This window comes from Globicephala melas, chromosome 2, assembly GCF_963455315.2.
Source record: "Globicephala melas chromosome 2, mGloMel1.2, whole genome shotgun sequence".
NCBI classification, from domain to species: domain Eukaryota; kingdom Metazoa; phylum Chordata; class Mammalia; order Artiodactyla; family Delphinidae; genus Globicephala; species Globicephala melas.
In genome coordinates, this window is record NC_083315.2 from 478825 (window position 1) to 505403 (window position 26579).

The 26579-nt window shown below is 40.1% G+C and overlaps 1 protein-coding gene across 4 annotated transcripts in view; it reads right to left on the minus strand.

Annotated features, from left to right (window-relative positions):
• The window catches only part of ODAD2 (outer dynein arm docking complex subunit 2), a 210928-nt gene that overhangs the window by 75199 nt on the left and 109150 nt on the right, over window positions 1-26579 (minus strand). For all 4 annotated transcript variants that reach the window (XM_030832309.2, XM_060291557.1, XM_060291543.1 and 1 more), the window contains 2 exons: window positions 6814-7002; window positions 5452-5673 (listed from right to left, as the gene is read on the minus strand). In XM_030832309.2, the coding sequence (XP_030688169.1) occupies window positions 5452-5673; window positions 6814-7002 (411 nt within the window). The remainder of the gene's footprint in view (window positions 1-5451; window positions 5674-6813; window positions 7003-26579) is intronic.

Genomic DNA, 26579 nt, shown 5'->3' on the forward strand with positions numbered 1-26579 from the left:
GAGCCTCTACCACAAGGATTATTTTTCATCATAACTGACGGCTTAGCAGTATTCAAACACAAACCCTTTGGAAACCTACTCTTCCTTTGGCTTCTAGGGCTCCTGGTTAACGGGCTGACTTCCTGAGTTTGCTTTGACAGTTCTTCTTCCCGGTTTACATGCTTCGTGAGTAAAAATGTAGACATTTCCCAGGCTTCTCTAAACTCCCAGCCAAAAAAATCTTATCCACCCTCATTCATGGCTTACTACCTCTCCAATGATACTTCCGGAATCTGCCCTCTCTCCTGTCTCTAGCCTATGCTGTGGAACAAGAAAACCACTAACCACCTGCTGAGAACTTGAAATGTGGCCAGTCCAAATTGAGATGTATCGTAAGTGTAAAACCACACACCAGATTTTGAAGATTTAGTACCAAAAAAAGATAATGTAAAGTATTAGTATTTTATTATATTGATTCATGTTGAAATAATATCTTGGGTGTACTGTGTTAAATTAAATATATTACTAAAATTAATTTTACCTGTTTCTTTATCTTTTCTTTAATTGGAGCTACTAGAAAATATAATATTACACACGTGGCTCACATTATATTTCTACTGGATAGCATTGCTCTAGACCTAAAATTCAAACTGACCGTTTAAATGGAACACATTATGACCGATGTGAGGGGATACCTCACTGTGGTTTTGATTTGCATTTCTCTAATGATTAGTGATGTTGAGCATCCTTTCATGTGTTTGTTGGTAATCTGTATATCTTCTTTGGAGAAATGTCTATTTAGGTCTTCTGCCCATTTTTGGATTGGGTTGTTTGGGTTTTTTCTGATATCGAGCTGCATGAGCTGCTTGTAAATTTTGGAGATTAATCCTTTGTCACTTGCTTCATTTGCAAATATTTTCTCCCATTCTGAGGGTTGTCTTTTGGTCTTGTTTATGGTTTCCTTGGCTGTGCAAAAGCTTTGAAGTTTCATTAGGTCCCATTTGTTTATTTTTGTTTTTATTTCCATTTCTCTAGGAGGTGGGTCAGAAAGGATCTTGCTGTGGTTTATGTCATAGAGTGTTCTGCCTATGTTTTCCTCTAAGAGTTTTATAGTGTCTGGCCTTACATTTAGGTCTTTAATCCATTTTGAGCTTATTTTTGTGTATGGTGTTAGGGAGTGTTCTAATTTCATTCTTTTACACGTAGCTGTCCAGTTTTCCCAGCACCACTTATTGAAGAGGCTGTCTTTTCTCCACGGTACTTTCTGGCCTCCTTTATCAAAGATAAGGTGACCATATGTGCGTGGGTTTTGATGTAAAACATAAATAAATAAAATTTTTAAAAAATAATAAATAGAACACATTAGAAACTGGACTTAATTTATTCCAGACCCTCAAAACTGCTCCTTCTCTGTTACTACAGAATAAACACCAGTTGGCACTCACAGATACACTGCATAATGTCAGCTGCTACTGTTGAGGAAACTGTACAGGGAAAGAGCTAACTCTAGAATAAATTACTTATGAACAGGGTGACAGGACGACTCTGGTAATTGTCAAAGAACCTGTCCACATTGCTCATGGCAGCTGCTGCAGGAATGTTTGCAGGACTAGGAAATAACTCTATACAGCTGTGCCTTGGTGTCCAAGGGGGATTGGTCCCAGGACCCCCAAGGATACCAAAATCCACGGATGTTCAAGTCCCTCATATAAAGTGATGTAGTATTTACATATAACCTACACACATTGTCCTGTGTACTTTAATTTTTTACTGAGGTATAGCTGATTTACAATATTATATTAGCTTCAGATTGTGACACAGTGATTCACAATTTTTAAAGATTATACTCCATTATAGTTGTTATAAAATATTGGCTCTATTCTCTGTGCTGTACAGTAGATCCTTGCAGCTTATCTATTTTATACCTAGTAGTCTTGCCACTTTTAAATCCCCACACCTATCTTGCCCCTCCCCCCTTCTTTCTCCCCTCCACTTACCACTAGTGTATTCTCTGTTACCTGTGAGTCTGTTTCTTTTTTGTCATATTCACCGGTTTGTTGCATTTTTCAGATTCCATATATAAGTCATAACATACAGTATTTGTCTTCCTCTGTCTGACTTATTTCACTCAGCATAACGCCCTCCAAGTCCATCCATGTTGTTGCAAATGGCAGAATTTCATTCTTTTTTATGGCTGAGTAGTATTCCACTGTGTGTATATACATTGTGTGTATATATATATATCACGTCCTCTTATCCATTCATCTGCTGATGGACACTTAGGTTGCATCCATATCTTGGCAATTGCAAATAATGCTGCTATGAACATTGGGGTGCATGTGTCTTTTCAAATTAGTGTTTTCATTTTCTTTATATATATACCCAGGAGTGGAACTGCTGGGTCATACGGTAGTTCTATTTTTAGTTTTTTGAGGAACCCCCATTCTGTTCTCCATAGTGGCTGCACCAATTTACATTCCCACCAACAGCGCCAGAGGGTTCCCTTTTCTCCACACCCTCTCCAGCATTTGATATTTGTGGTCTTTTTGATGACAGCCATTCTGACAGGTGTGAGGTGATATCTCATTGTGGAGTTTTTTTGGGTTTTTTGGGGGGGTACGTGGGCCTCTCACTGCTGTGGCCCCTCCTGCTGCGGAGCACAGGCCCCGGACGCGCAGGCCCAGCGGCCATGGCCCACGGGTCCAGCCACTCCGCGGCACGTGGGACCCTCCCGGACCGGGGCACGAACCCACGTCCCCTGCCTCGGCCACTGCGCCACCAGGGAAGCCCCTCATTGTGGTTTTGATTTGCATTTCTCTGATGATTAATGATGTTGAGCATCTTTTCATGTGCCTGTTGGCCATTTGTATGTCTTTAAATCATCTCTGGATTATTTATAATACCGAATACAATGTAAATGATATGTAAATAGCTGTAAATACAATGTAAATGATATGTAAATAGCTGTAAATACAATGTAAATGCTATGTAAATAGCTGTAAATACAATGTAAATGCTATGCAAATAGCTGTAAATACAATGTAAATGCTATGCAAATAGCTGTAAATACAATGTAAATGCTATGCAAATAGCTGTAAATACAATGTAAATGCTATGTAAATAGCTGTAAATACAATGTAAATGCTATGTAAATAGTTGCCAGCACATGTGGCAAATTCCAGTTTTGCTTTTTGGAACTTGCTGGAATTTTTTTTTTCTGAATATTTTCGATCTGTGGTTGGTTGAATCTGCAGATGTGGAGCCCACCAATATGAAGGGCCGACTAAGCATTTGCCTAGAGAGGTGCTGTAGCATTTAGGAACAAAAATAGTCAGGGATTTGCCAAAGTAGTGGATACGGTTCATACGCATTTGAAGTCAGAAATGTTAGCACAACGTGACAATTCACTGCAGGGACCTTCACCACCCTGATGGGCCACATATTTTCTTGCGTTGTCGTAGCTAATGGAATCTTCCTCTTCACCTAGCCTGAAGACGGGAGTAATTTTTGAGTCAACACTTTCCTTTATTCCCCATATCCAAGCAACTACCAAACCCCACTGGATTCTACCAACACCCACTACACTACATCCACATTTTTTACCTCAAAACCAAAGAAGGGACACAGATCCTTATGCTTCCCCGACAGCCGCCTGAGGGAGAGCCCACCACGAGGCCAGCCTCTGTTCGTGACAGAGTAGCCTACAGCAAACTTACAAGAATCGGTTCTTTACACTTATCCTCCAGTAGAAATAGCAGGTAGTCAGGGATGCCGATGGGCAAGACAGAGAGGCCCTCCACATGCCCTTAGATGACCCGGGAAAGGGTCTCAAGGACAACAAACCAAACCTCCTGTTTTTCTCTATCCTGTCCCCTCACCCTCCTCATTTTTATTGCTTTATTCTTTTATTTATATAAGCTGTGTGGGTGGGTGAACACAGTTTCAACATTTTTCATAGCAGAATACAATCCATAAATGATTCTGGATTACCTACTGACTTGTATCAGGAGAAATAATTGAGAATTGCACATAGACCTGGCACGTATGTCAAATGAATGGTAACACGTAAACCTATTAAATTTGAAAACTTTCTGAGTAGTCTAGAAATTCTGCTCTTAAACTGACAATTGTCTAAGCATGTTACGTCAGACACTTTATGAGGCTACTTAAATTTATAGCTTCATTTCTTTAAAAGTCTTTAGGTTGTGCATATTAGATTGTCCTTGTTCAATAACAGAACGTATAATTTTAAATTAGAAAATCTTCTTTTTTGAAGTGTGAACATAATCACATAGAAGTGATGACATTTTTACCATTCTTTAGTAACTTGAAATAAACATTCCAGTATATTTTTTTATAATTAACTTTAAAAAATTAGTGCTTAGTTTAAAAGGTGCTTTTTATGCCAGTTTTTTGCTTGAAAAAATTAATATGGCCTAACCTAGGTGCTGAAAAAATGGATTTATAATGGAAAAGTTGACATATTTAAATGTAAACTGGGTTTAATTTCAGAAAAATTAACATCGTATTCTTCACCTATAATAGGTTTAAAGGTTAAATTAAAATAATGGCCTCAAAAAAGTACCAACTGGCATTCTAAGAGTCATTCCTCCATAGATGTTTCATATTCAGCATATGTAAGTTTGACAAGATATGATTAACTTAAGGTTTTATTAGCTTTTGTCTAAAAGATCAAGCTAACTTTGGGTATACATTTCAAAATGTAAATGCAGCTGGCTGTCAGAGGCTCCAAACTGAGGTAACAGACAGTAAAATTACATTGTACAAGGAAAGAAGCCACAGAAGAGAGCTAGAATTTGAAATCAATTTCTCCTAATACTTGTAAGCTGTTCATGTACTCTTAAGTATTTTTCTGTCTGTTGTCATCAAAACATTCCACTCAGAATAAGCTCTAGGTGGTTTCCAACGTATAGATATATCAAAGTCTACGTGCAGAAACTTTCCCACCTGGATATTAGTTAAAGGCAAAGAAAATTTGATGCAGTTTTTTGGTGTTGTTTTTCTTAAAGAACGTCTTTGAATTGGTTCTTTGCTTGTGGTTAAGACTGGCAAGACTGTCTAGCTGCTGTTTGTCAGCTCCTTTGCTGTGCATTTGGTGTCTGTATTTTATTATTTAAGTGCTAAGTAAATAAAATATTAAACAGAATTATGAATACCACTGATTATTCATGCACTATACATTTTCTTTAATCCAATTCAGATTATGGAACTTGTACTTATTTAACTGAGTTCACTTTATAGTTTTCAATTTAGAAAAATTCTGTCTCCACGCGACTTTTCTGCAGCACGAATCATGATAATGATAACACACGGCTCATTTGCAGCCGTGATGCAACAGGTGGGCAGTTTGGTGTGTTCAAATACCCTTTCAGTAAAACCTTAACATCACTTGTTTCTTCCCAACCTACGTTGACATAACTTGAACTAAACCACGAAGTTGGTCAACAGTACCTTCACTGCGCCATTCTCATGCATGGTGATGCAGTTATCGGCATCTTCTGAAAGCTGGTACAAGGCTTGGGCTGTCGCTCTGTGCACGTTGGTGTCATTTGATTTCAGGTACCGCACTAATGGAGCCACTGCCTTGTGCTCGCCAAAGGCCACTCTGTTTCTGCCCCACATACAGCAACGTGAAATGGCTTCTGCTAGATGACGTCTCAGTGTATCATCATTCTGCACAAGGAGAAGGGATTATGGCATGTGCATCATAATGACCCTGTGATACTTTTGCTCTAGGTGTTTATTACCCACTGGCTGCTCAGGTGGTGTCTTGATGGGAACTAGTATTCTGGTGGGTCACCAATGCATCAAGGTTCAATGCTGCATTTTCTTTTTATGAACGGAGTGGAGTGCATGCAGGTAAAGGCGATCAGGTGTCTGGCATTAGTTATTTGCTCAAGGTTCAATTTCCTTTTGAGCAAGTCTACTCACAACACAGAGCTACAGATCAGCGAGTGGCCAAGTAATAAAAACAACTAAAGAATACTGGACACTCTTAAGGGAGCCTGCCAGATAACTGGGGGAAGTGGATTAACTCTACCTCTTCACCTTAGGAATACTTCCACATCAGGAATACACCTTGGTTCCCAAGAGGGAGAAGACACTGCAGCAGACGAGGACAGGTTCTGAGTCTGCCATTTTCCTTCTGTATTGTTTACACAGACCACATACTTCTTTCTGGATGTAATTACCTCATACAGATATAATACAACTGAATAACACCATAATTTTCTGTCTATTAATTGTACTGTTCTCTCGATTCAGGTCACAACTTGGTGTCCTTAACTGAAACTGGCAGATATTCTCAGGAATTTAGTATTAGACTGGCCCAAAAGTCTTCTAGACCAAGCAGGCTTCCAATCATTGAATTTCTGCTCCACGACTTTTCTGCCAAGTTCAAGCTATGCTCAAATACCTCTGGTCATGGTGAAGTCATTATCTCTCAAGCCTGCTTGTTCTATCTGGCACAACTCTGGGTAAACAATACAGCGATTGCCAAAACCTTCTAGCTCAAGAATGCCATCGACCCAAGCTTGCTAAGCTGGGAGAGGAGCACTTAACTTCTGAAGTTGGCATGAACAATTATCTTAAGGCTCGTAGTAACGACGATGGTGATGATTTCAGTTTGAAATATACTTTCACGTTTATTAGTCTCAGAGAAACTAAAATGAATTCACTACAATCTCAAACCTCACAAGTGGCAGATATTAAACTTGAATCCAGGTCTCTGGATTTTAAGCTCATTGTTTTTGCTACTACACCGTGATATCTTATGACAATATACATTTTGAAATAAAAAGATACATTACTTACTGTATTTGCTAGTTTGGACAATAAAGGGACAACTCCATGATCTGTGATAACAGCTAAATTTTCTTGGTCTTTTGCTATATTGGTAATAGCAGCACATACACTCGCCAAAACTTCTTTATTATCTGATTTCAGTAAATTGACAACAAGTTCCAAACCACCAACAAAGGAACGAACCATCTCTCCAGCATCCTAGATAACAATAAAAATAAAGATGATATCAAAAATAAACCTATGCTTAGCATTTTTTTAAAAAGCACAAAGTAATGATAAGGCTGTGAGGTATACCTTCGGCATGAAAAAAATTCAATTTATATGTCATATAAGTATTTACATGTTATGTTATACACACATACATACATGTATGTATGTACATACAACACATACATAGAGACAGGTCCGTTTCCACAAATGTGTATTGAACAAGTATTACGTGAGAGTCACTGTGATAACTACGGGGAATATAGAAGTTAACAAAACACATTGAGTCTTATTATTGCAGTAGTTATGTTCTATTAAATCATCACAGAAACAGAATTAGCTAATACTGAACCATTGCTACTAGGGGAGATACAGGGCTAGCTTCCTGCAAGCCTCTGGTCACACTGTCACGAACTGATCAAAATATAACCTTGTTTTATGTGTGCTTCTGTTTAAAGACATCTCATTTCATATGCGTTAATTCATTAACATTGAACCCATAGACAATACACTGTAACTCATGCCTGAATGAAGCTTATCTAGCACATGTATTTTCTCCATAAGGCACATCACAGCTTTCTTGCACTTAGGAACACTAGACTGCACTTCAGTACTATGCATGGGGGCCATTTTCAACAGGGAAACCAACAAAAAACACAAAAATGTGGAAAACGTGGCACCAAGCAGACGGCACAACGGAGGCTTGTTGATGGTCCAAGGGCGGAGACAAGCGCGCAGAGCGTCAGCTTGCTCAACCCCCACTGAGAGTGCGTGTCGGGCAACTTAAAATTTTACTTTTCTGTGCACGTCCAAGAATGACTGAGAAAGTGCCCTGAGCGCTGATTTGGGAGTTACAAAAAACGTGAGCAAGCAGGTGACTCCCCAGATAGAATCCGTGAACAACGTGGACTGACCGTGAACACTCCTCAGCCACCACGTCGCTACAGTCTAGTGGGGAAGATGGGCACTAGGAAGCTACAAGCAGACCGAGTAGCGTTAATGGGGAAGAGGGAAAGACACTACAGATACGTGTGCGAGGGACTCCTGGCTGGTGTAAGATTCAAGGAGTGCCCCTCCACCATGATGCTTGCCAGCTGAGACCTCAGGGGCGAGGGGTTGTCCAATGTGAAGGGGATTCTGGGTGAGGGACCGAGAGTGGGAGACAAGGTACTTTTTTCTGGGTCAGGATGGTTAGAGCATGAAGTAGGAGAGGGAGAACGGGAGACCGTAAGGCTCGCTTCGGCGGCATGCGAAAGCCGCTGGAGAGGCTTGTTAACTGTGTGGGGAAGCAGCAGAGGCGACTTTCTCCATTTTGCCTCGTGGGAGGTCCCTCAGGATTGCAGCGTGGGGGCAAAGAATGGTGTTGGGGACTCAGGCTGTTTCACAAGCTCAGGTAACAGGTGGTGGTGGTTTGGAGGAGGTGATGGTCCAGCCTGGAGAGAAGGGTGTGGACTTGTGAGGGTTAACTGGAGAAGATAAGGACGAGTGACTCAATTCCCATGCTTCTGACTTGCCCTAGTGGTGTTGATAATGTTGGAAAGTGGGGTTTTGTTTTGTTTTCTTGGTGTGGGAAAGGGTGGTGTTAGGTAACAGAAGAAGTACCCACAAGGCATTTAAGTGGAGGGTTCCACTTAAGGAGTCAGTTGGCTTTGCGGCTCTGGGGCTCAGGAGTGAACACCAGGCTAGAGGTAGAGACTTGGAAGTCATCAGCATAAAGACCGTAACTGAGGTAGTAAGTGAGAAAAAGCGGGCTTTCTGTCCCGGTATGGCCATGTGGGCAGAGACAAGGAATTTGTCAGAGGAACCTGGAGATAGATGGCGAAACAGAAACCCCACCTCCCCTGGTGTTGGACAGCGGCTGCGTGATGTCCACCAATTTTCTGGCTCCGTGGTTTTCTCAAACAACAGAAATTCACATCTTTTGAGTATCAACTATACGTCAGGCACTTTGTGCATAAATTATCTCAGTTAAACCTCCAAATAACCATGCAAAGTAGATACTGTTTTTCCATTTTTGATTTTAAAAACTGAGGTTCAAAGATGTTGAACCTCATAAACTAGATTGTATCACTCATGACGGCAGGGGCCATGCCTTAGTAAACTCCATGATCCTAATAAATCATGAATCTGATCTCCTCATCCCCATACCTCCCCAGTCCTTCCATAGCTCCCCCACCCTTAGGATAAAATCCCAACTCCACACATGCTTTACAGCCCTTCCCAGGGCACCCCTGGGTTCCCTGCCTCGCCCTCCCTAACTTGAGCCCCCTTCCCCAGCCCCACACACACCCTAAGCCAGTGGCTCCCCAGAGGAGCTAACAGCCAGAATCTTGAAATGTTCTCTGAGAATGTAGTTCAGCAAGTCTGGGCTGGGGCCTATAAAAAAAAATCTGATTCTTTAAAAACCCTCCTGGTGAGTCTGAACTTCAACCAGTATTGGAAGCACTGTTTATGCATTAGTCCTTCGTTTTGCGTCCTCAGATGTGCTGCCTGCGTGTCTCCTTGCCTTTGCACATGCCCTTTTGTCTGCTTTCCTATTGGCTTGGGGATTCCTACACATCCTCAGCTACTAGCTAATGTGCCATTTTCTTCGGGAAGCCTTTCCTGAACCTCAAGTCTGAGTTAAGCCGCTCCTCCTATAATACCTGGTTCTTCTCTGTTTATTTTTAAATTTATTTATTTTATTTATTATTTATTTTGAGATCTCAGTTGCTGCGTGTGGGCTTTCTCTAGCTGCGGTGAGCAGGGGCCACTCTTTGCTGGGGTGCCTGGGCCTCTCATTGTGGTGGCTTCTCCCATAGAGAAGCATGGGCCCTAGGCGCATGGGCTTCAGTAGTTGCAGCACATGGGCTCAGTAGTTGTGGCTCACGGGCTCTAGAACGCAGGCTCAGTAGCTGTGGCGCACAGGCCTAGCTGCTCCGCGGCATGTGGGATCTTCCCGGACCAGGGCCCAAACCCGCGTCCCCTGCATTGGCAGGCGGACTCTAAACTACTGTGCCACGAGGGAAGTCCCTCTTCTCTGTTTATAATACTCTATGCAGTATTAGCTTATCTGTTTGCCTTTGACCTTGAACTGTAAATTCCAGGAGGGCAGGGACTCTGTCTGTCTAGCTCAGTGTTGTATGTCCAGTGCCTAAGCCAGTTTCTAACAGTGAGTACATGCTCAATTAACATTTATTGAATTTGATTACATGCAAACTTGCAGCTATGGAAGGAAAATTTTCACTGAGGGTATAACAAACCAAACTAAGCTTCTAGGAAATGAGGAAGGAAGGGCCTAAGTCAGGTTCTTCCCAATTTTAAGGGCAAAGCATCTTTGTCCACAACATGCTGCCTCTCCTGATTGCTAGGTGAGATGGTATCAGCAATACTGGTGGGCTTGTTCTCAATGTCAAATTTAAATATAATTTCTGATAGTTAGGACACACTTCCTAATTCTGATGTATCAATAAAATTATTTTGAAAATATTTAATTGCCATTTTTTCTAAAATTCTACAATAAAAGTTTTTAAGTAACACAAAAGAAATTATCTTTCTACATTGTCACCTTATTACACTTCTGTGCTTCAGGATGCAAGCAAACCAGAAGATTATAAATGTGAATTTATTAACCTCTGGTCAAACGTCCAACTTAACTTAATTCAAATTACTCTTTGAGGTAGTACTTGGTAGTGGTAGTTGTAGTAGTATTTCCACCTTATAGATGAGAAAAACCTCAGAGAAATGAACTAATATGTGAAAAGAAAACTGGTAAGTGGCAGAAGTGGGATTTGAATCCAGATATGTCCAACCTTTTCTAAGTGATGTCATATGCATCAATAATCTAATAAATTTAGCAATTATATAATTATCTAACAATTTTTTCTTGAGAAAAAAACTGGAGGAATTCCTGAAAGATGATGGTGGGCATAGTTTTTGAATCTCCCTATGGAAACAGAGCAAGTATTATAGCAAAACAAAAAAGGGACAACACATACAACAATATTCAGCAACTAGATATCTACACCAACCCCCAAATACAAGCTGATCAGGACAAGTTACCGAGCGCTACAAAGCCCACATGCTCTAAGAAACTCTGAAATCTGCAGGGGAAAAGCAAAGGGAAACTAAATTGCCATTAGGTCACATTGGAAAGCTCAGGAACAGCAACAGAAGCTGGGAGCTGACTTCTCAGGCTCTGATGGATGGATAAAACTAAAAGGACACACAGGTATGATGGTGCTAGAATGCTCTATAGGTCTGAGTCCCATGAATTCTTAAAACTGAAGCCTTGTCACAGGACAAAGCCAGCACTGAGGAGAAACTACTGGGGTTGCATCCTAATTGAACAAGGCAAGGGTAACAGGAAGAAGAGAAGAGAAAGTCCAGATAAAAAGAGGGCAAGAGAGCACAGGAGTCTGAGCCTACTCTCCATCACTGTGACAGTAGCAGACATGGCATCCTAAGAGCCATGAAATTAAAAATGCTACCCTGGCCCACATCTCTCTCCTAAAAGACCATGAAAACTCATTTCAATTAAAAATGCACTATATATAAAAAGACCACAGTCAATTTCCATTTGGAGTTACTACAAGAAAAAAATGAAAAAAAGAAAATCATAGAAAGTATGATTAGAATTATTAAAGCTCACAAATTAGGTGATTAGTAAAAACCCATTTTTAAAGATCCATAAAAATTTAGAAATAAAATTAAAATTAATTTTGGAAATAAAGAGCAAACTAGAAGTAACACAAGAATGAATAAACAAAATGGGAAATATCTTTAAATAAACAGAAGATGTGAAAACTCCAAAATGATGGAAAAAGAGCTCACAAAAACTTCAGGAGAACAAACAGGCAGAGAAGATCTAACATATGTACAGTAAGAGCCTCCAAGAAGGAAACAAAGCAATACAAGAGAGCAAAATTTTAAAAACTGTAATCCAAGAAAACTCTCTCCTGAAATAAATAAAACCTGAGAATATATTGAAAGGTCACTCAATATACCAGGGAAAACTGGCCCAGAATTGGCTAACATAAAGACAAATACTAGTACAACTGCTGGACAGTAATAAAACAGAGAAAGATTCTTTGGTCTTCCAGGCAAAAAGACCAAGGCACCTCTAAAGAAAATAATAAGCTATTATCCTTAGACTTTCCAACAGCAATGGTTTATGCAAAGGAAAAGAAAGTAACACGTGTGAGCTACTCAAGAGAAAATGTGAAGCAAGGTTCTAACTTCCAAAAGTTTGAAGCCCAATGACCTTCAAGGATAAAACTGTTATAAACATGGATGACTTCAGGGAGTGATGCTAACACAGGCCCTTCCTGAGGCACCTACTTGGGAATGAGTGTCAGACCTCCAAAAAGACTAGAAAGACGTTGACAAAGGGACAGAAGATTTCTTAAAATCCTTTACTGGCTTCATTTCCTTCAGGACCAGGTCTAAATGACATTCACGTATTTGCCCAACCTCTTCTTTCCCATACTCTTTTGCATAAGCTATATTCCGGCCTCTAGGATTATTGCTGTTCCCGACGTACCATGTTCTTTTATATCTTTGACCAAGTTATTTTCTTTACCTGGAGTTTAGCCCTACCAAACTACAAACTCCTACTCAGTTCTGAAAACTCTGACTCATCTTTTAATAGCAGCTTAAATAACAGCTCCTCCATGAAAATTTCCCCACTCCCCTTCTCAGTGTTGGTCACCCCCTGCCTTCCATATTCTTTTCGATGGTTTTGTCCAAAAACCTCATCCTCTCGTGTTTGCAAAGTCTTTTTTTGCAATATATTCTTTTTATATGTTATTTAATAAATATATGACTATATTTTCACATATAATAGAATTTTAATAAAGATAAATCAAATAAAACAACTATATTTTAGATAGAATTTGTAATCAGTTTTAGTTATTTTTAATTAATTTTTATTGGAGTATAGTTGCTTTACAATGTTGTGTTAGCTTTTACTGCACAGCAAAATGAATCGGCCAAGTCTTGATCTTGTTTGGTTGTCTAGTTCTCACAGACGAGCATCAGGAGAGGGCGTCTCTAACCCCAGAGGCCTAAATCTGTCCTCGAAGTCTCCTTCCCCTTGCCAATGATTTGCTTAGGGGTGGCCTAGATATGGCCCAGTTGTGGCTAATGACTTCTGAGATGACAACTCAGAAATCTTCTGGAAAAGTTTTCCTATTTATAACAACACTGAGAATGGCAGAACAGAAAGAGGACAAGAGCCTGGTCCTTGAAGACACCGTTGAGCTGTTGAATCAGCTCATCCTAAAATCCGATTTGGCTATTGAAAACCAAAGGCATCTGTAGCTGTTTACTTTTCATCATACTGCAATGATTTTCTCATGGGTCCTCTCCCCATTAACGTGTGAGTTCTTCAAGAGCAGAGACACCTGGCCTTGTTCTTTGACTCTCACTTGGGATGTTGTCTGGTGTCTGTCACTCAGAGGACTTTCAGTAAATGTTTGCTGAATTATGAAAAAATAAAGGGAATAAAGGGACTATAACTTTAAGATACTTAACCACAATCACAAGCACTAAAAAGAAAAGAGCGTTAGCTCTGTAAGACGGAGTGTAAATGCATCCGATCACTTAGCTTCCCATTCTAGTGACTTCCTGGTTCTCTCACGGCTTTATCAGTGGATCCCGTGAGCCACAGCACTGGGGCAGCGGGGGGAAGAATAACGAGAGTGATCGCACCTGCCTCTGATCCAAGAACTTCCTGAGGTGCGTGGTAAGAGACCCAGCGAGCCAGTGTCAGCGAGGTCGTGGGCGTGGCTCACCAAGGTCTCCTAACGTTTCTAATCTGTGGGACAGTGAAGTGTTACACTCAAGCCTACAAGCCCCTCCAAAGTTTATTTGTTTTGAAGGTGAGATTCTTTCTTTCTTTCTTTTTTCCTTTTTAGCTTTAAAGATTTTAGACACATGACTTCTTGCCTCACATAGTTTCTCTGGAAAGGAAGACAGTATATTTGAGGATGGAAAAAGTAATTATTCCACCAAGACTGTCTTTCACTAAATGCTAAGCAGCTGGGAAATCCACCACATTTCCCACCTTCTCATGTGTCTTAATAACTAGGCTTTGCCAACTTCACCACTGGTACAATATGGGTTATAGACAATTCAAATACTTACCTGTAATGGAAAAATCTTTAATAATAATAATGATAATAGTAATAATAGTAATAGTAAAAAAAAGAAAGAGAAAGACAAATACCATATGATATGACTTATATGCGGAATCTAAAATATGACACAAATGAACTTATCTATGAAACAAAAACAGAATCACGGACATAGAGAACAGACTGGTGGTTGCCAGGGGGAAGAGGTTGGGGGAAGGATGGAGTGGGAGGATGGGGTTAGTAGATGTGAGCTTTTATATATAGAATGGATAAACAACAAGGTCCTACTGTATAGCACAGGGAACTATATGCAATATCCTGTGATAAACCATAATGGAAAAGAATATAACAAAAGGAATGTGTATATATATATATATATATATATGTGTGTGTGTCTGTGTGTGTATATATAACTGAATCACTTTACTATGCAGCAGTAATTAACGTAACATTGTAAATCAACCATACTTAAATAAAAATAAATAAGTAATAGTAATACAATAACAACAGCCTAATTCTTTTGCAGTTTACAAAGGACTCCTGCATACATTATCTCATCTGATGCTCACAGCTCTGCCTTAACAAGACATGACATCCTCATTTTATAGATAGGAAGGCTAAAGGTTCCTAAAGGTTCATGCACAATGAGTGACAAAACTAAAAAGCAACTTCAGATCTCCTAATTTCTCATTTAGTGTCTTTTCACTACACACTGTGTGTTTGGACTTGGAAGTGCCAACAGTTGAAGTTGTCACATTACAGTTAGTTTATAAACAGTCAGAAGAAGCTTCCCAATTCAGAGAGTTAATAATTCCAAAAGAGATGAAGCTATTTTGCCAATGACATTTCCCAAGACAAACAAAAACCATAATTAAAAAAGAGAATATGAAACACCTTCACGCTGCTATCAAAGTAAAGCTTGAGTGGTTGAATAAGTAGGAAAAGATGTCAAGTTCAAATTAAACAAAATTAAGTCAAATACACAAATGTGATGAAAATATAAACTAGCAAAATATTTTTGGTTAAAATTCAACTGGTAGGGGGCTTCCGGGAAGATGGCGGAAGAGTAAGACGCGGAGATCACCTTCCTCCCCACAGATACACCAGAAATACATCTACACGTGTAACAACTCCTACAGAACACCTACTGAACGCTGGCAGAAGACCTCAGACCTCCCAAAAGGCAAGAAACCCCCCACGTACCTGCGTAGGGCAAAAGTAAAAAGAAAAAACAGAGACAAAAGAATAGGGATGGGACCTGCACCAGTGGGACGGAGCCGTGAAGGAGGGAAGGTTTTCACACACTAGGAGCCCCTTCGCGGGCGGAGACTGCAGGCGGCGGAGGGGGGAGCTTCGGGGCCGTGGAGGAGAGCACAGCCACAGGGGTGCGGGGGGCAAAGCGAGGAGATTCCCGCACAGAGGATTGGGCCGACCGGCACTCACCAGCCCGAGAGGCTTGTCTGCTCCCCCGCCGGGGCGGGCGGGGCTGGGAGCTGAGGCTCGGGCTTCGGCCAGAGCGCAGGGAGGGAACTGGGGTTGGCGGCGTGAACACAGCCTGCAGGGGTTAGTGCGCCACGGCTGGCCGGGAGGGAGTCCGGGGAAAAGTCTGGAGCTGCCGAAGAGGCAAGAGACTTCTTCCCTCTTTGTTTCTTGGTGCGCGAGGAGAGGGGATTAAGAGCGCTGCTTAAAGGAGCTCCAGAGACGCGCGCGAGCCGCGGCTAACAGCGCGGACCCCAGAGACGGGCGCGAGCCGCGGCTAACAGCGCGGACCCCAGGGGCGGGCGGGAGACACTAAGGCTGCTGTTGCCGCCACCAAGGGGCCTGTGTGCGAGCACAGGTCACTGTCCACACCCGCTTCCGGGAGCCTGTGCAGCCCGCCACCGCCAGGGTCCCGGGATCCAGGGACAACTTCCCTGGGACAACTCACCTCGCGCCTCACGCTGGTGCAACGTCACGCCGGCCTCTGCCGCCGCAGGCCCGCCCCGCACTCCGTGCCCCTCCCTCCCCCCCGGCCTGAGTGAGCCAGAGCCCCCGAATCAGCGGCTCCTTTAACCCCGTCCTGTCTGAGCGAAGAACAGACGCCTTCAGGAAACCTACACGCAGAGGCGGGGCCAAATCCAAAGCCGAGCCCCGGGAGCTGTGCAAACAAGGAAGAGAAAGGGAAATCTCTCCCAGCAGCCTCAGGAGCAGCGGATTAAAGCTCCACAATCAACTTGATGTACCTGCATCTGTGGAATACCTGAATACACAACAAATCATCCCAAATTGAGGAGGTGGACTTTGAGAGCAAGATTTATGCTGTATAGCTTTGCTTCCACCATTTGTCCTAGGGTTCTATCCGTCCTTTTTTCTTAATAATTATTTTTTATTTTAATAACTTTATTATATTTTATCTTACTTTATTTCACTTTATATTCTCTTTTTTTCCTTCCTTCCCTCCTTCCTTCCTTCCTCCATCCCTCCCTCTCTCCATCCCTCCTTTCTTTCTACTTTTACCAATTTTTTCTTTCTACTTTTTCTCCCTTTTATTCTGAACCGTGTGGATGAAAGGCTCTTGGTGCTGCAGCCAGGAGTCAGTGCTGTGCCTCTGAGCTGGGAGAGCCAACTTCAGGACACTGGTCCACAAGAGACCTCCCAGCTCCACATAATATCAAACGGCGAAAATCTCCCAGAGATCTCCATCTCAACACCAACACCCAGCTTCACTCAACGACCAGCAAGCTACAGTGCTGCACATCCTATGCCAAACAACTAGCAAGACAGGAACACAACTCCACCCATTAGCAGAGAGGCTGCCTAAAATCATAGTAAGTCCACAGACACCCCAAAACGCACCACCAGACGTGGACCTGCCCACCAGAAAGACAAGATCCAGCCTCATCCACCAGAACACAGGCACTAGTCCCCGCCACCAGGAAGCCTACACAACCCACTGAACCAACTTGAGCCACTGGGGACAGACACCAAAAACAACGGGAACTACGAACCTGCAGCCTGCAAAAAGGAGATCCCAAACACAGTAAGATAAGCAAAATGAGAAGACAGAAAAACACACAGCAGATGAAGGAGCAAGATAAAAACCCATCAGACCTAACAAATGAAGAGGAAATAGGCAGTCTACCTGAAAAAGAATTCAGAATAATGATAGTAAAGATGATCCAAAATCTTGGAAATAGAATGGACAAAATGCAAGAAACATTTAACAAGGACCTAGAAGAACTAAAGATGAAACAACTATGAACAATGCAATAAATGAAATTAAAAATACTCTAGATGGGATCAATAGCAGAATAACTGAGGCAGAAGAACAGATAAGTGACCTGGAAGATAAAATAGTGGAAATAACCACTGCAGAGCAGAATAAAGAAAAAAGAATGAAAAGAACTGAAGACAGTCTCAGAGACCTCAGGAACAACATTAAACGCACCAACATTCGAATTATATGGGTTCCAGAAGAAGAAGAGAAAAAGAAAGGGACTGAGAAAATATTTGAAGTGATTATAGTTGAAAACTTCCCTAATATGGGAAAGGAAATAGTTAATCAGGTCCAGGAAGCGCAGAGAGTCCCATACAGGATAAATCCAAGGAGAAATACGCCAAGACACATATTAATCAAATTGTCAAAAATTAAATACAAAGAAAACATATTAAAAGCAGCAAGGGAAAAGCAACAAATAACGCACAAGGGAATTCCCATAAGGTTAACAGCTGATCTCTCAGCAGAAACTCTACAAGCCAGAAGGGACTGGCAAGACATATTTAAAGTGATGAAGGAGAAAAACCTGCAACCAAAATTACTCTACCCAGCAAGGATCTCATTCAGACTTGATGGAGAAATTAAAACCTTTACAGACAAGCAAAAGCTGAGAGAGTTCAGCACCACCAAACCAGCTTTACAACAACTGCTAAAGGAACTTCTCTAGGCAAGAAACACAAGAGAAGGAAAAGACCTACAATAACGAACCCAAAACAATTAAGAAAATGGGAATAGGAACATACATATCGATAATTACCTTAAATGTAAATGGACTAAATGCTCCCACCGAAAGACACAGACTGGCTGAATGGATACAAAAACCAGACCCATATATTTGCTGTCTACAAGAGACCCACTTCAGACCTAGGGACACATACAGACTGAAAGTAAGGGGATGGAAAAAGATATTCCATGCAAATGGAAACCAAAAGAAAGCTGGAGTAGCAATTCTCATATCAGACAAAATAGACTTTAAAATAAAGACTATTAGAAGAGACAAAGAAGGACACTACATAATGATCAAGGGATTGATCCAAGAAGAAGATATAACAATTGTAAATATTTATGCACCCAACACAGGAGCACCTCAATACATAAGGCAAATACTAACAGCCATAAAAGGGGAAATCGACAGTAACACATTCATAGTAGGGGACTTTAACACCCCACTTTCACCAATGGACAGATCGTCCAAAATGAAAATTAATAAGGAAACACAAGCTTTCAATGATACATTAAACAAGATGGACTTAATTGATATTTATAGGACATTCCATCCAAAAACAACAGAATACACATTTTTCTCAAGTGCTCATGGAACATTCTCCAGGATAGATCATATCTTGGGTCACAAATCAAGCCTCGGTAAATTTAAGAAAATTGAAATTGTTTCAAGTATCTTTTCTGACCACAATGCTATGAGACTAGATATCAATTACAGGAAAAGATAAGTAAAAAATACAAACACATGGAAGCTAAACAATACACTACTTAATAACGAGTGATCACTGAAGAAATCAAAGAGGAAATTAAAAAATACCTAGAAACAAATGACAATGGAGACACGACGACCCAAAATTTATGGGATGCAGCAAAAGCAGTTCTAAGGGGGAAGTTTATAGCAATACAATCCTACCTTAAGAAGCAGGAAACATCTCGAATAAACAACCTAACCTTGCACCTAAAGCAATTAGAGAAAGAAGAACAAAAACCCCCCAAAGTTAGCAGAAGGAAAGAAATCATAAAAATCAGATCAGAAATAAATGAAAAAGAAATGAAGGAAACAATAGCAAAGATCAATAAAACTAAAAGCTGGTTCTTTGAGAAGATAAACAAAATTGATAAACCATTAGCCAGACTCATCAAGAAAAAATGGGAGAAGACTCAATTCAATACAATTAGAAATGAAAAAGGAGAAGTAACAACTGACACTGCAGAAATAAAAAAGATCATGAGACATTACTACAAGCAACTCTATGCCAATAAAATGGACAACCTGGAAGAAATGGACAAATTCTTAAAAATGCACAACTGCCAAGACTGAATCAGGAATAAATAGAAAATATGAACAGACCAATCACAAGCACTGAAATTGAAACTGTGATTAAAATCTTCCAACAAACAAAAGCCCAGGACCAGATGGTTTCACAGGCGAATTCTATCAAACATTTAGAGAAAAGTTAACACCTATCTTTCTCAAACTCTTCCAAAATATAGCAGAGGGGGGAACACTCCCAAACTCATTCTATGAGGCCACCATCACCCTGATACCAAAACCAGAAAAGGATGTCACAAAGAAAGAAAACTACAGGCCACTATCACTGATGAACATAGATGCAAAAATCCTCAACAAAATACTAGCAAACAGAATCCAACAGCACATTAAAAGAATCATACACCATGATCAAGTGGGGTTTATCCCAGAGGAATGCAAGGATTCTTCAATATATGTAAATCAATCGATGTGATAAACCATATTAACAAATTGAAGGAGAAACACCATATAATCATCTCAATAGATGCAGAGAAAGCTTTCAGCAAAATTCAACACCCATTTATGATAAAAACCCTGCAGAAAGTAGGCATAGAGGGAACATTCCTCAACATAATAAAGGCCATATATGACAAACCCACAGCCAACATCGTCCTCAATGGTGAAAAACTGAAAGCATTTCCACTAAGATCAGGAACAAGACAAGGTTGCCCACTCTCACCACTCTTATTCAACCTAGTTTTGGAAGTTTTCGCCACAGCAATCAGAGAAGAAAAGGAAATAAAAGGAATCCAAATCAGAAAAGAAGAAGTAAAACTGTTACTGTTTGCAGATGACATGATACTATACATAGAGAATCCTAAAGATGCTACCAGAAAACTGCTAGACCTAATCAATGAATTTGGTAAGGTAGCAGGAAACAAAATTAATGCACAGAAATCTCTGGCATTCCTATACACTAATGATGAAAAATCTGGAAGTGAAATCCAGAAAACACTCCCATTTACCATTGCAACAAAAAGAATAAAATATCTAGGAATAAACCTACCTAAGGAGACAAAAGACCTGTATGCAGAAAATTATAAGACACTGATGAAAGAAATTAAAGATGATACAAATAGATGGAGAGATGCACCATGTTTTTGGATTGGAAGAATCAACATTGTGAAAATGACTCTACTACCCAAAGCAATCTACAGAGTCAATGCAATCCCTATCAAACTACCACTGGCATTTTTCACAGAACTAGAACAAAAAATTTCACAATTTGTATGGAAACACAAAAGACCCCGAATAACCAAAGCAATCTTGAGAACAAAAAGCGGAGCTGGAGGAATCAGGCTCCCTGACTTCAGACTATACTACAAAGCTACAGTAATCAAGACAGTATGGTACTGGCAAAAAACAGAAAGATAGATCAATGGAACAGGATAGAAAGCCCAGAGATAAACCCACGCACATATGGTCACCTTACCTTTGATAAAGGAGGCAGGAATGTACAGTGGAGAAAGGACATCCTCTTCAATAAGTGGTGCTGGGAAAACTGGACAGGTACATTTAAAAGTATGAGATTAGAACAATCTCTAACACCATACACAAAAATAAGCTCAAAATGGATTAAAGACCTACATGTAAGGCCAGAAACTATCCAAATCTGAGAGGAAAACATAGGCAGAACACTCTATGACGTAAATCACAGCAAGATCCTTTCTGACCCACCTCCTAGAGAAATGGAAATAAAAACAAAAATAAACAAATGAGACCTAATGAAACTTCAAAGCTTTTGCACAGCAAAGGAAACGATAAACAAGACCAAAAGACAACCCTCAGAATGGGAGAAAATATTTGCAAATGAAGCAACTGACAAAGGATTAATCTCCAAAATTTACAAGCAGCTCATGCAGCTCAATAACAAAGAAACAAACAACCCAATCCAAAAATGGGCAGAAGACCTAAATAGACATTTCTCCAAAGAAGATATACAGACTGCCAACAAACACATGAAAGAATGCTCAATTTCATTAATCATTAGAGAAATGCAAATCAAAACTACAATGAGATATCATCTCACACCGGTCAGAATGGCCATCGTCAAAAAATCTAGAAACAATAAATGCTGGAGAGGGTGTGGAGAAATGGGAACCCTCTTGCACTGCTGGTGGGAATGTAAATTGATACAGCCACTGTGGAGAACAGTATGGAGGTTCCTTTAAAAACTACAAATAGAACTACCATATGACCCAGCAATCCCACTACTGGACATATACCCTGAGAAAACCATAATTCAAAAAGAGTCATGTACCAAAATGTTCATTGCAGCTCTATTTACAATAGCCCAGAGATGGAAAGAACCTAAGTGTCCATCCTCAGATGAATGGATAAAGAAGATGTGGCACATATATACAATGGAATATTACTCAGCCATAAAAAGAAACAAAATTGAGCTATTTGTAATGAGGTGCATAGACCTAGAGTCTGTCATACAGACTGAAGTAAGTCAGAAAGAGAAAGACAAATACCGTATGCTAACACATATATATGGAATTTAAGAAAAAAAATGTCATGAAGAACGTAGGGGTAAGACAGAAATAAAGACACAGACCTACTAGAGAATGGACTTGAGTATATGGGGAGGGGGAAGGGTAAGCTGTGACAAAGAGAGAGAGAGGCATGTACATATACACACTACCAAACGTAAGGTATATAGCTAGTGGGAAGCAGCCGCATAGCACAGGGAGATCAGCTCGGTGCTTTGTGACCCACCGCCTGGAGGAGTGGGATAGGGAGGGTGGGAGGGAGGGAGACGCAAGAGGGAAGAGATATGGGAACGTATGTATATGTATAACTGATTCACTCTGTTATAAAGCAGAGACTAACACACCATTGTAAAGCAATTATACTCCAATAAAGATGTAAAAAAAATTTTAGGATAAAAAATAATAATAAAGTCTAAGTGACTGATGAAAAAAAATTCAACTAAAAGGAAGATATTAGGACAGATTATTTTTTATAGATTAATGAATAAAACAGGAACCCGGATGTTTGGCACAGAGCAATAAAATAACAGGCTTGAAACTCCCTCTCTTGCCTCCATCAAAAAAACCGGCAGCTTTCTGAGGAGGTGAGGTACACAGAATGCAACTTTGAAGCACATGCAAGACAAGCGTAACGTGACTTCAGAAAAAAATTTTTGACTAGAAGGGCTATAAAAACACTGCTCTGTTCCATATAGAGCCCATACAATGCATAATATAATATTTGAAAGAGATTTTAAAAGAGTACATTGCATATAAAAACTTTCAAAAATGCTACGTTCACATTAGAATAGCATGTCAGAGAAAGCAAAACTGAACAGGCAGATCTTTTCCTAAAGGTATACTCAATAAATTGCTTTTGAAATTCTAAATATACCTCTATATACTCAAGGAGAGCAGACAGTTTGCGTGGCTCTTTCACAATAAGACCCTTGTTCTGGTCCTAGTAGTTAACAATCCTACAGCTTAAATATATATATATATATATATATAGCTGATCTAGAATTACTTTACACTTTCAAATGTAGTTCTTCAAAAATCAAAAATAGAACATCACTGATCATTCCTTTCCTTCTGAACTGAAGGAACAATAAATTAATTTCCAGTGAAATAAATGACATGGTGGCTCACAGTCTAGATTTATGTAGCAGAAAATGTATTAAACATTGAAGGTGGCTTTATCCAATTAATTCACAAGATAAATTTTTTTAAAATTTAATGGTTCTGATTTTTTTCTACTTCTTAGCCTAATTTAAGATAATCTTTTAAATTATCACGGTCAACTGTGATTTTTCGATTTTACTATGTCCTGTGTTGATTCTGCTTTAGATGCCATAGTCTGTTAATGAGGAGGTCGAATTTGTGAAGCACCACTGTGTATTCAGAGGCTTATGGAGGTAATTAAGTGACCTTCTTAGCCAATGATGTATTTGAAAGAAGTCTAAGTACAAGGTGCTAAACAAATATAAGACATGTTATCGTAAAGTACCTATTGCATGTAAATCTGTACATATACATATGCATATATATATTTAGAATTTTTCCCACTTATAGTCAATAACCCACAGATCAAGATGGGTAAACCAGTTTCTGGTTAAGATCCAATCAGTGAGTTGTGTAGATCAGGCTAAGAATAATACTTGAAACCATAATCTTGACTGAAAAAAATTAACTGTATGGAATACTACACTTCAAAAAAACAAAAACAATAAAACAGGGAGTCTCTAATTTATGAAGAGATTCTATTCCAAAAGTTTACTTGTTGGGTCTGTTATATCGTATTTTTTATAAATATGTGATTAGCTTCCCAGTTCATCTGATGAATCTCCTTAACTCATAATGAACATTATACTACCTGCAACTAATTTTCATGAATGTTTTTCTAACATTTGAAGCCAGCTACCTGGTCTCCCTCATTTTCTGTGTGTACCTTTAACTGATTTTCATAGTAAATGGTTTTCATTGGTCTTCCCTCTCATTTATCGAAGTTTCTCTGAGAACACACCGAGTTTAACACAGCTCCAGGTGTGGTCTGACTAGAACAGAGACTGGCAGACTTCTTACCTCCTGAGATAGCCATGTGGAACCTCAGAAATGTAACGTACTATTTTACGTTGTGGGATTCAAAATAAATAAGATCTAGATCAGTGGTTCTCAGCCTTGGTTTCACATCATAACCACCTGGGGTGACTTTGTAGAAATATGTATGCCAAGGCCTCAATCTCAACAGACAGAACAAGGGTTAAGCCTCTTGCATGAGGATATCGTTTTTAAAGCTCTGAAGATGACGTGTATCTAGACTGGAGAATAACCAATCTGGATAATTATCAAATTGTGTTGCTATTACTTCCAAAATCGTAGCATCAGTGCAAAAATGATTAACCTAAATGCCCAAGCGCTTGTGGAATGGTAGGGTAAGGATACGATCGTCTATAACAACAGTGAGTACACTGGCAAAAAATGGCCAAATCAACATTTTTGGAACTCTCGAATTTAATGAAAGGCTTGTAACAGGGGTGTTTATTCAAGAAAAACAGCTGAACTTCAGTAAGAACAGTGAGCTTTGTGGCATCTTAACTTTCCCACCTTCCTCTCCCCAGCTCTGCAGTAGCCTTGAAAACCAACGGCCTGGAAACCATGGTATCTGTGAAAAACCTGCAGCCTGGCAGCCACAGGAGGGGGAAGAATGGGTTTGGAGCTCCCCCAAAAGCCTCATTACAAAAGGATGGTCACTATTTGACCTGAATGGCAACTTTTAGGAAAAGCTCCAAAGGCTTGTCTTTACCTCAGGACTCATTTCATGAGGAAAGTCCTATCCTCAGGGTGTGTCTTAAAGAAACAAATCAGCGGCAATTGTTGAGCATAAAAGCTGAGATGGCAATATCAGTTGGGACAAACAAGAGGCTGGACAAAAAAAAAAAATTAAAAGGAAAATCTTGGAAATGTGAGGTCTATAGAGGGCTTTGAAAAAGTCCACCATATTCCTGGGGCTTTAAAATGCCACAAGCAAGCGTAGGGATAGGCACGTGCTCAGAAGACCTGAGGCAGCTGTGATCGCTTGTCTCTGCCTGACCGTGAGGCCCTACACGAGAAGTGAAGGGTAAGACAGATGTGTGAGCTGCTGGTGTTCTATGTCTGCCATAGAATGTACACAGGGCCCCACACCAAACGGTAAGAAATCTAATGATGCAAAGTGTTTAAGAAAAGCTGTATCAACTCATTAGCTGTCCAATGAGCTAACTGAGAAGAAACCTCAATGGTCACACTGAGAAGGAACACAGATGTTACAGAATTAGTCCAAGAAAGTCAATAACAAACAATAGCAAAAACAACAACAAACAGCAAGAACACAACCCCTGAAAAGGGGGGAATCTGATTTCCAGTGTTTCTAAATTATATTATTTTAAATATAAGGTTTCCAATAAAAAGTTACAAGATATACAAAAAAAAAAAAGTATGCCACAAAGTACACCCCAGGGAAAGAAAGCAGTCAATAAAATCTGACTGTAAGGAAGCCTGTACCATGTTGGACTTATTAGATACAGACTTTAAATCAGCTATTATAAGTATGTACAAGGAACTAAAGGGAACCACGCCTAAACAACTGAAGTTTGAGAGCAATGTCTCAGGAAGCAGAGAACATTAATAAAGAGATTTAACTTATAAAAAAAGTCAATTAGAAATTCTGGAGCTGAAACGTTCAATAAGCGGAGTGGGAAATTTACTATATGGGCCCAACATCAGATGTGAGCGGGCAGAAAAGAGACTTGGTGAATTTGAAGATAGGTCAGTTCAGATTATCAAGTCTGAGGAGCCAAACAAAAAATGAAGAAAAATGAACACATTCTCAGAGACCTACAGGATACCATCAAGCATACCAACCTATGCACATGAGAGACCTGGAAGAAGAGAAAGGGACAGAAAGAATATTTGAAGAAATAAGGGCAAAAGCTTCACAAATTTGAGAAAAAAAATTTAACCTATATATTCAGGTATCTTAAGGAATTCCAAGTATAATAAACTCAGATACACACCTAGACATTATAATTAAACTGTTGAAAGACAAAGAGAGAATCTTGAAAGTTGCAGGCTGCTCTTGAAAGTTGTACATGGCTATCATGTACAAGGGAACTTCATTAATATCAGTATCTGACTTCTCATCAGAAAGCATGGAGACATTTCCAAGATGGTGGACTTAGAAGCACCAGACACTTGTTCCCCCATGGAAACATTAAATAAACAACAGACTGGCTAAAGTAACTTTATAGGAGCTCTGGAAACCAATTCAGAGATCTATAGTAAATAAACAAACACTGAACCAAGATAAAGTCACATTCAGAACTTCAGGAAATTTCCTGGCATTTTTACTTGCCCATGTCCCATCCCCTTCCTGGCAATGCTACAGGTCAGGAGGAAGCGGGCCAATTCCCAGTCCCCTCCCTTGACCAGAACAAGAGGAACAGAAACGACTTGCAACACTCTGGCCTGTGGATGAAGCTACCTGAGAGACTGGTCCCTGTCTCATGTGACTAAGAACTTAGATGTGAAATTGTGGCATATGCTGGACCTCAGGTGGCAGCAGCTGTGGAAGACAATGGTAGTCATTGTGGGGTGTGAAAATTGCAGGGGGACTGCAGACTCACAGACACCTCAGGGCAAGAAGTTATAAG